This window comes from Hesperophylax consimilis, chromosome 1 (genome assembly GCF_061612785.1).
Source record: "Hesperophylax consimilis isolate HC1 chromosome 1, BYU_Hcon_1.0, whole genome shotgun sequence".
In the NCBI taxonomy this organism is placed as follows: Eukaryota; Metazoa; Arthropoda; class Insecta; order Trichoptera; family Limnephilidae; genus Hesperophylax; species Hesperophylax consimilis.
This window is the reverse complement of record NC_142836.1, coordinates 32094724-32110457: the sequence shown is the minus strand read 5'-3', so window position 1 is coordinate 32110457 and position 15734 is coordinate 32094724. Positions and strand designations below refer to the sequence as shown.

Sequence of the window (15734 nt, the reverse complement as noted above, 5' to 3'; positions counted from 1 at the left end):
TCTACAAAGAGAGGTTCCACTGTATTGGCAATAAGACGTGGTAAATTTTTTCCCTGATAATTACGAATTAAGTTTTGTTAGCGATCGGCGTGGTTCCATGATATTTCAACAAAATGAAAATTCAGCACACCTATAAAAATTGATATAGAGTCATTAAAAGTGATGAAACAAAAACTAGGTTTAATAGTTACCTATGTAACCTATTTAACCTTGTTTTTGTTCAATCACTTTACATGACTTTATATCACTTTTTGGAGGTGTGTTGAAATGTCATTTCGGTGAGATACCCGGTCACCATTAGATTTAGTACACCACTGTAGATTTTTAAAAATTGCCACAAAATTAATTCCGAGATGAGGTCCAATTTTTGAGCTAAACAATTTGGATGCCAAAGAGTTAAAATAAACTTTTTTTTTAAAGCCTTTCTTCATAGGCACTTTAAAAATTAAAAGAAATTTATTATGATAAAAAAAATCAACCTGTAAAAAACATTTTTTTTTATTGTAATACATCTATTTTTAATTTTCGACCTAGTTGCCCCATCTCTTACCCCGGCTAGTAGCCAATTTGAACTCTTTTTTTTTCTTTGACTGAGGATTGAACTTTCCTCCCCAGGGACTGAAGTCAACCGCGCTAACGACTGCACCAAATCCCGATTGGGTAGGACCTACATTTATCTCGTATATTAACTGCTGTAATGTCATCCAATTTCAGTTGAGTCTGAATCTGCCGAGTTTCAGCTCGATCGGATGTCGGGGTATTCATTCGTTCATTCAGTCATGAAAACAAAATCGAAATTCAAATAGATTTATTTTAAAATGTGCTTAATGTAGGTAAAATGGGTACATGATGAATGTAATTAATTATAATGTTTTCAATAGTTCTCTATAGGACTTCATAGCCGCTCTTCCGATTATCCCCTTTTCACTGTTTTCGTCTTCCCGAGACAATATCTCTGCAGATTCATGCAACATTTCTGCAATTTCTGATATTTTCTCCTTCAGTTGCTTTTCATTGATGCTGCCATTTTTGTATTCTATCCTTGCTAGGATCATCAAAGGAGCGTGCATCTCATATAGATTCATTCCTGCAAATAGAAACCTTTATTGTATTACATATTTTAAAAGTACAATGAAAGATTTTAATGGTGAAACCTTACAACATAAGTTTTGTAGACTTCATTTCAATTTCTTACGACAATTCAATGAACATAGATTAGGTCTAATTCCATTCCAATTCCATAAGGTATCTTAGATTACAAATATTCATATAGGTTAGCAGTCTGCATGTTGTGGTGATGATTGATGAGTTTAATGAACCTTACAGAAATGACTCATTGAATGTCGTAAGAAGCATCGACAGTTTTATCTATTTATTTATATTTTTTAAAGTTTCTTATGTGATATATATATATCGTTTTTGGTGACCGGGTATGTCATCAAAATGACAATTCAACACACCTCCAAAAAGTGATATAAAGTCATGAAAAGTGATGAAACAAAAAAAATGTGCTTTGTTATCGGAAGGCTGCGAATGCTTCAAATTATTTCAGAATGGGCCTATCGACTGTGTTGGTGAGTCTGAAAGGTTCTCGAATGCTCTAGAAGGTTCTGGTAGGAGAAAGTTCCAGAAGGTTCTATAAGGTTCCAAACTGAGTGGCTGAGAAAATTCGAGAATGCTCTTGAAAGATTTGGAAGGAGCCACAGCAACGCATGGTGGGGTACAGCTAGTAATAATATATACAAACTAAGTAAAACTTAATAAATTGTATTCAAATTAAACACGAAACTATAGATAAAAGAGCTACCTCTCATTCGTGTTTGTCCGGGAGAAATGATGTCAAGAACTTCCGTGACTTGTCGGCACAACTTTACTTTCCTCTTCAGCATAGCCACTGATAAGTCCTCCAGCATATATCCTGCCACTCTACCATAGACCTGTGATAAACTGTATCTTAGGCAGGTCAGTAAGGAATGCTTCTGATGCAAGATATTGTGGTACTGAAATAATCATATTATATTATAAATTAGCCCTGGATTTCATAACTACCATCTCCAAAACTATTATTTACTATACATACATATAACAGATTTTGAAACTGCCCAATTCAACAAAGAAATCATTTCTCGAATTTGAATTGGAGAGCAGGGGCATTATAGTTAATAAGGTAGGTAAAGTAATTATATTACTTGAAATACAAAAAATAAATAAATAGCATGGTAATAAACCTAAATAATAAACTTAAATAACAGAATGGGTGAGGCATTGGCATCAAAAAAGCATAAAACGTACATTCTTTATCACAATAATGTTACAGCTGTTGCTTGCTCACTAAAAAGTGTGTAAAAAAAAGCTGTTGAAAATTATACAATGTGCTTATGTCTGCTTCCCCCAAAGGTGAAATGCATCATTATCATACATCTCCCACATACGTATTAAAGAAATGAATTATAAAAGTGCCCAATATTTACTAAACTATATCTACAAAAAAGAATCTAATGTAAGAAATAAACTTAATAAATTGTTTAATAGGTAGGTGCGTGAGAGTTGGTTCTAAAATTGTGATCTCTAATAGAAAAGCTGTATATGATTGTTATATGTACCAGATGCAGTCGGTAAGTTTCTGAACAAGGCAAGTGATTTTTGAAACGAACAGTGGGAAAGGGGAGATAAACGATTCCGCACCCTATGTTTATGTCTGTTTTGAGCGATCTTAATGTTTTCAGCATTCAATTTATCAGAATCAAATGCAATCCTTTGAGAGCGTAGGTTCGAATCCTACCGGCTGCACCAGTTTTTTCTCTTTAAAACTCTTTAAATAAAACTCAGAGTTACTTGGATTTTATTGTTATAATACAATCTGTATCTCTGCATTTCGACTTTGAGGTTGCAATATTGTAATAATATTAATAATACCCTCAGTACCTCCATTATTGACAGCTATGTCCATTTACGGGTAGCCCCTTTAACTACTATCGAGTGCCATCTACGAGTTTCACTGTAAACTACTCTACAGGCAGAGATGTGCAAAATGGGTACCCAAAACCATTTGAAATGCAAAATGGAAATGGGTCAAAACTTTTCCATTTGAAAATGCAAAATGCAAAATGGGTTTTAGAAAAGCATTTCAAATGCAAAATGCAAAATACCTATTTTCAAAATGCATTGAAAATGCAAAATGGTTTCTCATGTCAAACAATTAAAATAATTATAGAATTTTTAAACAATTTTGTCATTTAATAATGGACATCAATGTAAAACAAACACATGATGGTAAATCCAAAAACACCACGACTACAGATTATGAAACCACAAAAAATTTGCGCGGGACTAATGTTGCCAACGTAAAAACATAGAAACTGCTATCTAACATTTAATATTACAGCGTTATGGCCTCATGTTCAGTACCTATTTGAATCAGTATTTTTTGTAATGGTATCACTCAATTGCCACCTACCAGGGAGCAACTTGACAAATGTAAATTATCTCTCATAGCGAGGTTGAGGACCGACTGATATTTGGGGCTTATGAAAAAAAGATGAGTGGAAATAGTAGGAAGAATGTTGCAAAAAAGCATTTAAAATGGAAAATGCATTGAGAAAAGCATTTAAAATGCAAAATGCAAAATGGTTTTTAGAAAAGCATTTAAAATGCAAAATGGAAAATACCCATTTTGCATTTTGCATTTCCATTTGAAATGGATTTATTTGAAATAAAGCACATCTCTGTCTACAGGACATCGCACCAAATACATATATAATATCAAATATTGGGTGAATTTTACAGTAGGGTTTTTCAGCTATTATAAGTGATTAATTTATTTTACTCACCCAACTTGCAGCTTGCTCTCTCTGTTCGATCTCAGCTGGTCCAAAAGCATTTTGTTCTGCAACTGATATTTCATTCTGAATAACTGATATCAGTTTGCGGACTGTGTCACTCTCTGTGCTAAAGTTGCATTCCTGACAATTCCACGCAGATTGTTTGTCTGGAAAAAAAAAACATGTTTTGATTGAGAAATTAGAGATTTTTATGCTGCACCACAGACATCGTAAATCAAGAATATTTAACATAATTGTTTCCAAAAATATTTATTTTAATTATCATGATGTACAATAGTAACATAGCTATGATGGTAGACTTACCTAAGGGATCAACAGGCAGCACATTTCCCGTCTCGCACTGGTTGCACTTCAGAGTCCCTATGTGAGTCCCGAACTCCGTTGGGTCGGCACATCTCTTACAGTCGCAATCAAAGAACTTGGACAGTTTCAGGAAGTCTCTCCTCTGAATGGTTGAATGCAGCACATGTGTGTAACACATCTCCAACTTGCCCCCTTCTTCCAAATCAATAGCAACCCAGACTTCAGCGCTGAAATTAAATAAAAATATTGTTATTGCAAATGGTGGATAAGCTGTTCATTCTGTGGAATTGTAACCACCAGAGATTATTATTATACTAGAAAAATACAAAGGCAGCTTTTTCTTCAAAGATCTCTTTGAATGTGCACCACCTCATGGCTATGCTAATATTCACCGGCACCGTTCAGTAAGGTTATCTTTTTGACTCTTAAAGCTCCATTCCATTTTTGACATCCGAACAGCTCGGGAAGTTTTTAGACAAAAAGTTGACCACCACCTCAAGATGGTTCGTGCCTGGGGTAAATCAGTTTCAATGTCTCAAATACCCAAACTTGTCTGATTTCGTCAAAGTGGGAGAAACTGTCTGGTGCAATTTGATGGGAGCAGTAAAGACTTCATTGAAATGCTTGGAGTAAGTATATCAGATCGGCTCAAGTATCTCCATAGAAGCCCAAGTAAATCTCGCTTACAAGAAATTGGGCGTCTGTACAGGGCTAGCTTGAGTTTGTTCTACGGGAATTTCAATGGAGCCTACTCGAAGAAGCTAGCAGCGTTGATCCCCTGTTCACGGGTACACAACGAAACTCGATGGACACATGTGGAACACCCATCTTCACAGTTGTTGGTTAATGTGTCAGTCGGCTCGCATATGGAAAGAGCATCCGTTTTCATATGCATCACCGGCATCTGTTTTACCTTCTTAAAAATCTGGGCCTCTTGAGATCTGCATTAATAAATCTCAGCCTACAGTCCATCCCTTAACCCGCCTCACAATGTTACCCAACCGGATGTCGATATGGGCGCTCTTGTGAGGTGTAACATAAAATTAATAATTTTACCCATCTAATGAAATACTTACAAATTCTTTGGTATACCATTTTTTCCTCCAGCAACAATTGTATGAACTACAGTTGGGACGCAGTTGTGAGACATAATGCCCACTTTTGGGTAAATGGCTCTATTGTTTGGTCCACACTGAGAAGGAACTTCTACTGCATTAACCTAAACGTAAAAATAATTCCTAAGTTAAAAGCATGAATAAGTAGGTACACACTTACATAAAAAATAAAGTAAACTAATTTTATTTGAAGAGTACACAGCAAAAACAGTCTCATAAAATGATCATTTTGTGGGAGAGCAAAAAGAAGAATGATATGGTAAATGTTTGACAATTGATTTTAATGTATAAAATAATGTATATAAATTAAATATATTATTAATTTATTCTATGTAAATATAGATATATATTTATTTTAAGCCCAATTACATACCCAATTTCTACCGATTTATAAAAAGTTTCTCGTTAATAATAATGATTGGATTATTTGTATAGCGCCGTTTTCGTGAGAAAATCACCTCAAGGGCGCGAACTCTTTAAGTTTTAAAAAAGTAATTAAAAATAAGTAGGTAGGTAATATCTAAATATTTGTTATGTCGAAACATATGAAATTCCCTCAATACAAAAAATCGCAAAGTAAGCTCCGAAAATTATTAAAAACATGTTTTGTTCTGTTATTTAATGTTATAGGAATGAAAAAATCACAATGTATCTTTAAATGCAACTAAAGCAATTTTCGACAGATTTTTACTCTCTTTCAAAAGAGTCATTTATTAAATATTTTCACTTAATTATTAAAGTTTTTTTTAATATTAGCGCACTCCCCTCTAACATTCGTATTTACATATCTCCCTTTCAAACCATTTTTGAACGCTTACAGGGATATGATAAAATTATTGCTCTTGGTCACATTTAGTGCTAGAATCTTGAAGGGAAGCCTAACTTTACAGAATAAAGTGTGTCGATTTTCGAAATAAACTTTTTCGGCCTTTTTTGTTTGCTCCATATCTCGTTAATTTAAAAACAAATAAATACGAAACGGTGTTACTCGAAGATTGAGAACCTTATGCTACGTATACATACGCGAGCCGAACTGCCGAACTGAACCTCAACTCATGGGAAAGAAACGAAGCAACCGCAAATGGCGCGAAACGCCGCTTGCAGTTGATTTATTCCTTTCCCGTAATTCGTGGTACGGTTCGCGTTTCAGTTCGCAAATGTATACGTACCCTTAAGGTTCAGATCGAGCAAAACACGCCATATTTCGAAATGTCTTATTGTCAATGCTTACTGACGTATAAAATGTATGAACAAAATAGCGAAAAATTTGTACAGTTTTATATGTTTTTGTACAGTTTTATACACGATGGGTTGATTTTTTCTCTGACTAAATTTTCTTCATCTTCCATTTTTGAAGCAATTCAATCAATTTGCTAGATTCAATGATCCCATTCTTCAGCACTTTTTTCGGTAGAACCAATTTGTTCTACCGCATTTGAGTAAAAAATGCAATGAGCCTGTTTTTTCCGTGCACTCTTCTTCATTTTAAAATAACTTACTTCTAGAATTCCGCAGACTTTTTGTATGAGCCTTTCAGAAAACCTTTCTGCGAGTTTACATGGACCACGTAAATACTGGGTGATATTGATTTGATCCACTTCCCAAGAGATTCTCTGCTTTCGGTCCAAATCGTGATCTTCCATTACTGTTACTTCTTTCTCCCATCTGGATGGATCCTTTTCCTTGGCCAGAAGAACTCTACAATTTAATTAGAGAAATTATATTGAATGCTTTACGAATAGTAGGAAACTACTTACCTAGTTTTAATCTTAATAATTAAATTACTATCCTTTAAATTAGGTTACAAAATATTTGTGCATTTTACCCAATAAAAAGAAATGTTCTGTAGATTATTTTTGTAATAAATGTGATTACTAGCAGAATTTCCCGGCGTTACCCGAACTTAACTTTTAGAGTTTTTCGAAATCAGATGTAAACAGTTATTTTCCTCTTATTTTGTATGAATAACATGAAAATAAGGTAATAAATGTGCAAAATTTTGCCAAGAAGTAAAAAAAAAATCTGGTTTAAGGGGTGAGAAAAGGTTGTGAGGGTGGTTTTCCGAAATCTCACACAGACAGTCACTTTCCTCCTGTATATTAAAGTGTGCAATATTTCACCAATCTCTGAATAAAACTGTAGATTTCTATGAAACAAAAGACGTTTTTCTTTTTAGATTGTGTTTAAACTTGTCTTTTACAAGGCTACATGATGACGTTGGTTATTGAAAGAGTCATTAGAAAAAACTCGGAAAATTAATAAAATATATATTTTGATTAAAGTTTATAATTATTTATTAAATTCTTTCGAATTAACACACTTAGATTTATTTTCATATTTTTTTTATCAATGTACGCAACATTTTTCCGAATTTTCATATCTGACTTCGTTATTGGGGATAAAAATTTAAGTAAGAAAAAACATCATTCTATATTTGAACAAGATCGCCAGCCACCTTTGTCAGGGCATTTATATAGATGGTGTTTTTTATTATTAGTTTTGGCTTTCACCCAAAGGGTGATCTTAACCATACACAATTAATATTTTTTTTCTTATAAACTAATACGGCAAATGACAGAATATACATATAAAACATATACATAACATAACGTAACATAAATAAAAGTAGGTAAATACAAAATAATAAAAATAGGAACCTGTCTACAATAATAGTTTGCGTTTTTCGTTATTTAACACAACAGATTTTTCCAAAATTAGTAAGTAGCATTTTTTTTAAACATGAGTGCAAAACTTATACAAAATACAGCAAATGGGAGTATATAAATGATAAATTGTGTTGATTGAACCCATTGAACCATTGCAAATCATTAGGTAGATGATAGATTATCTACCGTGTTTAGTAAATACCTTAACTCCGATAGGTCTCTGGAGAACATGCGATCATTCTAATATTATCATTATTAGAATAATTTGCGATGCGATTTTGACCTTAATGCTTCGAAAAATGTATGAAAAATAAAATCAGTATCGTTTGGGCTAATAAAATGTTAGGTTCCACTAATATTTTTCTGTTTTTTACTCCGGTCTTCAACAGGTTAAAAACAATGTATTTAAATCACCTCAATGGAGTGATGCAGTCATATTGGAGGCACGGCCTTGTAGTCCCACCGACCAGGTGGAATCCCGCCTTGGCCTCGGAGAATACTTGGCATTCGTATTCTCGGTGTGCAGCGATCTCTTCACAGGCGGCGCTGCAGCACGGCCAACCACACTTGCTGCAGTAGTAGGCTCCATTCCATATCCCGAGGCACCCCAGGCAAACAGGAAGAGAATCTAACAACAAAATATAATATTAGTATTATGAACAATAAATTATTGCGCTGCACTAACAGTCTTCTTTTTTGTCACTCATACTTAAGTAGGTACTAACTTATTTTATTTTTGTGGGAACTAACTTCATTACTACATAATAGGTGTAGATACGTGCAGGGCCAGTCCTGTGAAGGCGCAATGGGCCACTTGCATAACATTTAAAAAAATATTTTTTAAGCAAAAATTTTAAGAAATTATGGTTTTTTTTTGCTTTTGTTTTAATCGTATTTTTGAAACCGTTGAGTTTTTTGAAATTCTATTTATATTTCTATAATCAAATCATCTAATTTCAGCCATTTTTAAAACCATAAGATTACTTTATAATTTCTCAAAACAACGCTTGCATAAGTGAAGTTAATAAGGTCATCATTAACAAATCACTCACGATGTCATGCATGTAATGTAATTTCAAATGTCAAATGTTAAATGTCAACTATATATGTATTTACGTAGATAACAAATGCAACGGAATATAGTATTGCTATACATATTTAAAAATAAAATCAGTGTGGATTTTTTAAAAAATATATCGACGACGGGTCATTTTTACGTAGTGACGTCACAAGGTAAAGAGAGGATTTATAAAATCACGTGTTTTTGGTTTGAAAATTCGGTCGCCTAGAAATGTTTCAGATGCTTTAAATAAATACCGCGAGTATAAAACATCTTGGCCTTTGAAATAATCGAGTATTTTTTACATAAGCCCAGAAAAAAAATAATTTATAAGGCCCATGAAACTGCTTTAAAGTTAAAAATTTCCTACTTACGAACCCATTTTCGGTTACGGTTTTATTGTATAATGTGGCAAATTAAGTTATTTATAAAATGATCGGAAAACATTTAAATATTTATGCCTGAACATCCACAAAATAAAATAAAAGGCACTTTTTGTCCATGTTTTTTTCTCGCCTAAATCAAAACAGCTGGATGGTGTTAAGCGGGAATTTAAGCCTTATCGACATCTACGTAAGGAGTGTTATTGATAGCGGCTCGATTCAAAATATTACACGACGTAGTGCATCGCCTTAAAAATGACTTAAAAAAAAAATTGTAACATTTTTGTAATCCACGTGATTTTTTTCAAGGCATTATAAAATGCGTGCAAGTGCCCATTGAGGCAGTTTTATCCAGGCGCCGATTTTCCAGGGCGCCAAGGAATCAAAACGCTAATAATATATAACACCTAAAATAGCGCCCTTGGGGTTTTTACTAGCGCCAGGTGCCGTTCATGATAGGTAGTTGTAGGTACCTACCGAATATGGATAGTATTAATTGTGTCTTAAAAAAACAAATAAAAGATAATACCTACTGATGCCGCAAATATTGTGACATTGATTTTTTAGTTTGATGAACTTACGAAAATATATAAGGATGGTGATAGTACGTTACCTAGCTGATACGAATACGTGCAGAACTTCAAATTTACTGTAGCAGCCCAGTGGCTAAGTAAAATTTACCTAGCAAGAGCCAGAATAAACTAAAAATATGTATATATAAGCTGACATGTACCCGGCCTTGCACGGGATTTTGAACCGGCCTTAAAGGGGCCTAAGGGATGCGTAAATCTACAGGAAAATTGCAAACCCCTTTTTCTATAATTTTATTGAAGGGGTTCGCGCAAAACAGTGTGATATATGAGCATTTCAAAGGTTAAAATAATTGAATTTTTCATTTTGAATTGTGTATTACCGAAACTATGTATGAAAATATTATTTTACATTTGGAAGGGTCATATAAAAATAAAATGTGTAAATTTTATGTGATTACCTAGAAAGATATAAAAAAAGAATTTAAAATACCGCACATTAATCCTAATTCTTCAATAAACTCGGAGCCTGACTCCCCGACTAAATGACGAGGTCGAAGGAAATGGAAACTGATAAATAAATATAACTCTCACAAAGATACGGAAAAGCGAAATTTTTCCATCATATCATCCATGTTTGTGTGGTGTGGGTGAGGGGCAGTAGCGGCGTTAGGGTAGGGCGCGGTTGGGCGACCGCCCAGGGCGCCGGATTTAAAGGGGCGCCACAGGCGCCCGGCGCGCCCCTTTATATCCCTCGTTCTTTGAACGAGGCCTACTTAACTACTTACTCGTAAATTCCCTAAATATAAGGAAAAATTGTTATGGTTGCAAAGAATCTAGAATGGAACCTTCGATTGCACCGCATGCAGTTCATTTTACCGGGAATCCCCAACCAATTGGCAACCATAGAGAAAAACAATAAAAAACATTATCCATCTCTTTTTAATATTTCATTTTTATTCAAAAAGAGTTGGCGGCTCAAGAGAAGCTCAGTGACACACGTTGGGAAGCAAGAATAAACAGTGTTAAAGCAGTCCGTTATCAAATTAGTGCCATCCATGACGCTTTAATTACTTTGGCTATTGAAACTCAGAAAACTGATGTTCAAGTCTCTCATGAGGCTACTACTCTAGCCGAACAGTTAAAAGATTTCAGCTTCATAGTTTCGTTGGTTGATTGGTATGACATACTTTTTCAAATTAATGTCGTTAGTAAATCTCTACAATCAACAGATATGGATATCAGTAAATGTACAGAAATGTTGAAAAAATGCTGCACTTTCTTGGAAGAATATAGAAATACTGGCTTTAAAAGCGCCATTTTAACTACGAAGGGATTGGCTGAAGAACTAGAAATTGAACCTGTGTTTAGAGCCACAACAAGAATTCGATTTGTTAAGCGTCAAGCTGGTGAAACTGCCCACAACGAGCCTATAACTTCTCCAGAAAAAAAAATTGAGGTTGAATTTTTCAACTCTCTCTTGGACACTACATTAATTTCAGTTAATGAAAGATTTGAACAGTTAAATGAGTACTCGGAATCTTGGTCTTTTTTGTACAATATAAAACAGATTCCGGAAAAACCCGACCTTGTCAAACTCTGTGGTAATCTCCAATTGAAATTAACTGTAGACTCTAAATCTGATATAGATGGTTGTATATTGTGTGATGAACTCGTAAGCCTGAAATCTTTTTTGCCTAATCAGAATGTGGTTACCCCTGCTTATGTTTTAAATTTTATGAAAGATCGCAAAGTACAAGAACTGTATCCAAATGTGTGGATAGTATTGCGTATATTATTGACTATACCTGTAACGGTTGCTAGTGGGGAGAGGAGTTTTTCTAAGCTTAAGCTGATTAAAACCTATCTGCGATCGACAATATCACAATCTAGATTGACAAACTTGGCAACTTTGTCAATCGGAAAAGAAATTGCTGAAAATATCGATTTTGATAACCTTATAAAAGAGTTCGCCGATAGAAAGGCTAGAAAAGTGAAGTTTTTTTAAATAAATAGTTTTTTTTTAATAAACAGTTATTCCATTATACCCATTGCCTTTTGTTCGTATGGAATTGAATTGCAGTTAGGGGGCGCCGTAAAAATCTCGCCCAGGGCGCTGATAGTACTAAAACCGGCCCTGGTGAGGGGAGTGGAATATTAATTGTTTCATTCACAAACAGCTTGAAAAAGCGTAGCAGACGAAAATTTTCTAGGTCGAAGCGCAAAGCAATGAATACTTTCGATTTTAATTTTTTGGAGAGGCTATCCGAACAATATTTAGACGAAAATCCTTTAGTATTTTCTTTAACGGAAATATTTGTGTGTTGTTTATAATGGAAACCTATAAAACATGTCAGTTAAACAGCCATGTGGACGAATGCGTAAGATTCCCACCCGGGCGTCGCGAGTTCAAAGCACTGCTAACTAAGTCCTCCATCAACATTTTCCGCTAAAATAAAAAAAATTGGATTATTTTTTTCCAAGTCCTATGTTATCAATGTAAATGATTTAGGCCAATGTATGTATTTTTATTCAATGTATATAATTTTGGCCAATGTGTATCATTTGGCAAGTGTGTCTCATTTTGGCCAATGTGTATCATTTGGCCAGTGTGTATCATTATGGCCAATGTGCATCATTTTTGCCAATGTATTTCATTTTGGCCAATGTATATCATTTTGGCCAGTGTGTATCATTTTGGCACCTAGCCGGGCCCCCTCCGACGTTGAAAACCTATGGAAAATGTGATTTATTATTTTCTCAGTCCGATGTCCTCAATGTGTACCATTTTCACAGCATTCCCAAAAATTATATGTTATGCCTTAAGGAACTATTGGGGCCTCATATGTGGAGTTAATTTCTGTATATTGTTCTGTTTCATGTTTCGTTTAGGTTTATAGATGAACTTCTTATTCCATGATATTACACCGATAATCTTCAAAAGTTAAAAGAAAAAGTTTTTCCAATAAAAATTGTGATTGTTTTTATTATAAAATAATTAAAAATTGCAAGGAAACCTCCTTTTTGACTTATTGACTGAGCTATAAGTTGTACCTCCAAATATTTTTTGAACTACAAGATATAAATTTTTATTAATTACTCAATATTTTATTTGGTGTAAGTATAGAATAGTTACACTTCGTTTCAACAATTACTACAAGAAACAATTATTTAAATGCATACAATAAGTTATTAGGTTCATAGTTTAGGTTAAAAGTAATGTGTGCGTATTTAGATTGATACTTTTTAAAACGTCATCTATATAAAAAATATGCAAATGGCCACGGTAAGGTAATTTTTTACCGAAAATACGAAAAAAGAATTGTCATTGAGATGTTGACGTTGTTTTGGACAGATTGTTTAATTCCTTATTTTTTAAGTTACAAAAAGTATATCCTCATATCCGTAACATTGTAAAATGTTATATTTTTCTTCTATAATTTCCCTCTTGTTTCCCTCTCTGTGAAAGCACGCTTACAAAAAATTACTTAAAAAAAAATAAGATACTAAAAAAACTTGCCCAAATTGATAATTCACACATATAACCATGTACAATGTGACCTTAGGGTACCCCAGTAAGGTCACATTCTTTTCAACAGTTGTTAAAAAATATAAAACAAATAAATCAATACTCTATAAAAAATAAAAATAAAATAATGAACCACCTGTAAAAGTAACTTTTCGGTGCATTCTGGTACAAAAAATAAATATACAAACCTGGCCAAATCTCGTAAGACAATTCAAATTTTGAGAAGTTTTTCTCCATTTGAAGTAATTCCCCAACTAATATGCAAGTACCTACTACATTTATTTCACGAGTAATAAAAGAACATTTAAATTTGGCGCAAAAATATATTTTTTTAGATAATTTGGTGTCTACTGTGAAATTAGTATAATGTATACAAGGAATACAAGATATTGTTTTGTTATGAGTGATATGTAGGTAGATATTTAAATAAGTGCCTATTTAAAAATCTTTTATTTATATTTATTAAACTAGCTGTACCCCGCCACGCGTTGCTGTGGCTTAGCCTGTCTGTGCATATCGATAAACATTAGCGCGTGTTGCCTTTACGTCCAACAGATGGCGCTGTTAAAAAAAATCATTATTACCTGTCACAGGTGATATCTATACAATATAGGTATATAAACGCAACGTTGTGTCAAAATTTCAAAGCAATCGGTGAAGAAATTTCAGAGATTTAAGATGTTGAACAAAGGAACATTCACTTTTTTATTTATATAGATTAGAGAAAATTGACGACATATCTACTTTTTGGACGCGAGATGTGGGTACCTATCTACTGTTCACAGAACTACTAGTTTTATGAATAATATGTTATTTTTTAATTCACTGTGAAAGCACGGGTATAGCACCCAGTGAGGCCCACATTATCAAATAATGTGTCAAAATATATGTAGGTATTGTACCAAATAAAAAATAATAAAATCAGTCGGCGAATAGGTGTAGGCTAATTAATTAATAAAAATATACTGGACTGACAGCATGAAATAAAATAAATAAATAGTTTTAAAACCTACCCGGTTTAGGTCCGAGGGCAAAGGGCACATCAGTAAAAACAAGTGTCCCTTTTTTCAGTGGCTTATTAGCCACCAGAAACCTCCCGAGCCTTTCGTCCTTCTCAATTCTGTAATTAGGCACTTCGCACATTTTAGTTAAATTACAACTTTAATTTAGAATAACTATAACTTAGGGCGAACTGACACTGACGAACTGAACTGTTTAAATCTGTAATGGAGATTTTATACAGAATCCTGTTTGTTTTATACTGCTATCACGTATTAATTATTTGAGATAAGTTCGCGAATCATACGACGCTGAACCAAGATTGAAAAGAATAATATGGCACCACCGTTAGAACACGCGCACACATACATCCCCACATCGTAACAGAGTTTCAGGGATGAACTGGGATTTATTAATTATTTGTGTTATAATTTTTCAACAATATAAGTACCTAGCCTAGAGCCGCTAGTACCAGTACCTAGACTGGCTCTGGCATTCCCACCTGTAATACTAACTTCCGATTTTATGTCCGGGTTAAATCTTCCTCATAGGAAAAACTAAACCCTTCCACACACTTTTCCACAAATGATCACCTAGTCAATCCACATTATGCAAGTGCATTATATAAGCAAAATAAATACAAAACAATACAAGAAAAACACGTCAACTCACCAGAGATCAAATGGAAAAATAATTCACCGACTCCAGATATTTTCATATCAGAGGGTTCGGCTCGGTAGAACTTCTAACAGGGCCTATAAATCCTACTGATCCCTCAACATAAATATTTAAAAAATCTTTCGTAATCCTACATGTATTTAAAATTACTGATTTTTGCATTTTTATTATATAAAATTGTTGATAGATCTAATACGCCTAAATTTTGAAAGGTATAATGCCAGTAGCCGAAATAACAAATGGTAATATTTTTATAGTCTGAGAATGCCAAATTCATGATTATTAATTATTATCAAATTCATTTATGAGGGGGTCGCATAATTTTCGAATATAGCCTGGCTAGCAGATCACAACGCATATCACACACATAATGTGTGTGATATGCGTTATAACACATTATAACACATCGTCTTTTTAGGTGTGACATATCTGTATGGGATTTTATGGCGATCAATTTTAAGTTATGTAAAACGATTTGAACTTATAGCTTAATCTGTCTCCCCCTTTAGGTAGACATTCAAACAATATGAAATAGAAATAAATTAAACCCATTTATAGGTATGTAAACAAGGCAAGGATTTATAGAAATCTCAAAGAATAACAAATTATTATAAGCAGTAATTATTAGC

The 15734-nt window shown here is 33.7% G+C and overlaps 1 protein-coding gene across 1 annotated transcript; it reads right to left on the bottom strand.

The window, feature by feature from the left end:
• Positions 1–793: 793 nt before the first annotated feature.
• SmydA-3 (SET and MYND domain containing, arthropod-specific, member 3) lies at positions 794–14731 on the bottom strand. Its single transcript, XM_089637903.1, has 8 exons — positions 14442–14731; positions 8341–8554; positions 6760–6958; positions 5222–5364; positions 4146–4372; positions 3831–3988; positions 1808–2000; positions 794–1087 (listed from the first exon to the last, which is right to left on the bottom strand). Exons 1-8 carry the CDS (start codon positions 14569–14571, stop codon positions 864–866), a joined length of 1488 nt encoding a protein of 495 aa, XP_089494029.1. The 5' UTR covers positions 14572–14731; the 3' UTR covers positions 794–863.
• Between the last annotated feature and the right edge of the window lie 1003 nt (positions 14732–15734).

Coding starts and splice junctions, on each gene's coding strand:
- SmydA-3 (XM_089637903.1), bottom strand. CDS start 14,571: ATGTGCGAAGTGCCTAATTACAGAATTGAGAAGGACGAAAGGCTCGGG. Junction 4,373..5,221: donor AATGGTATACCAAAGAATTT/GTAAGTATTTCA, acceptor ATTTAATTTCAG/CGCTGAAGTCTGGGTTGCTA. Junction 1,088..1,807: donor CGGACAAACACGAATGAGAG/GTAGCTCTTTTA, acceptor TTCTATTTGCAG/GAATGAATCTATATGAGATG.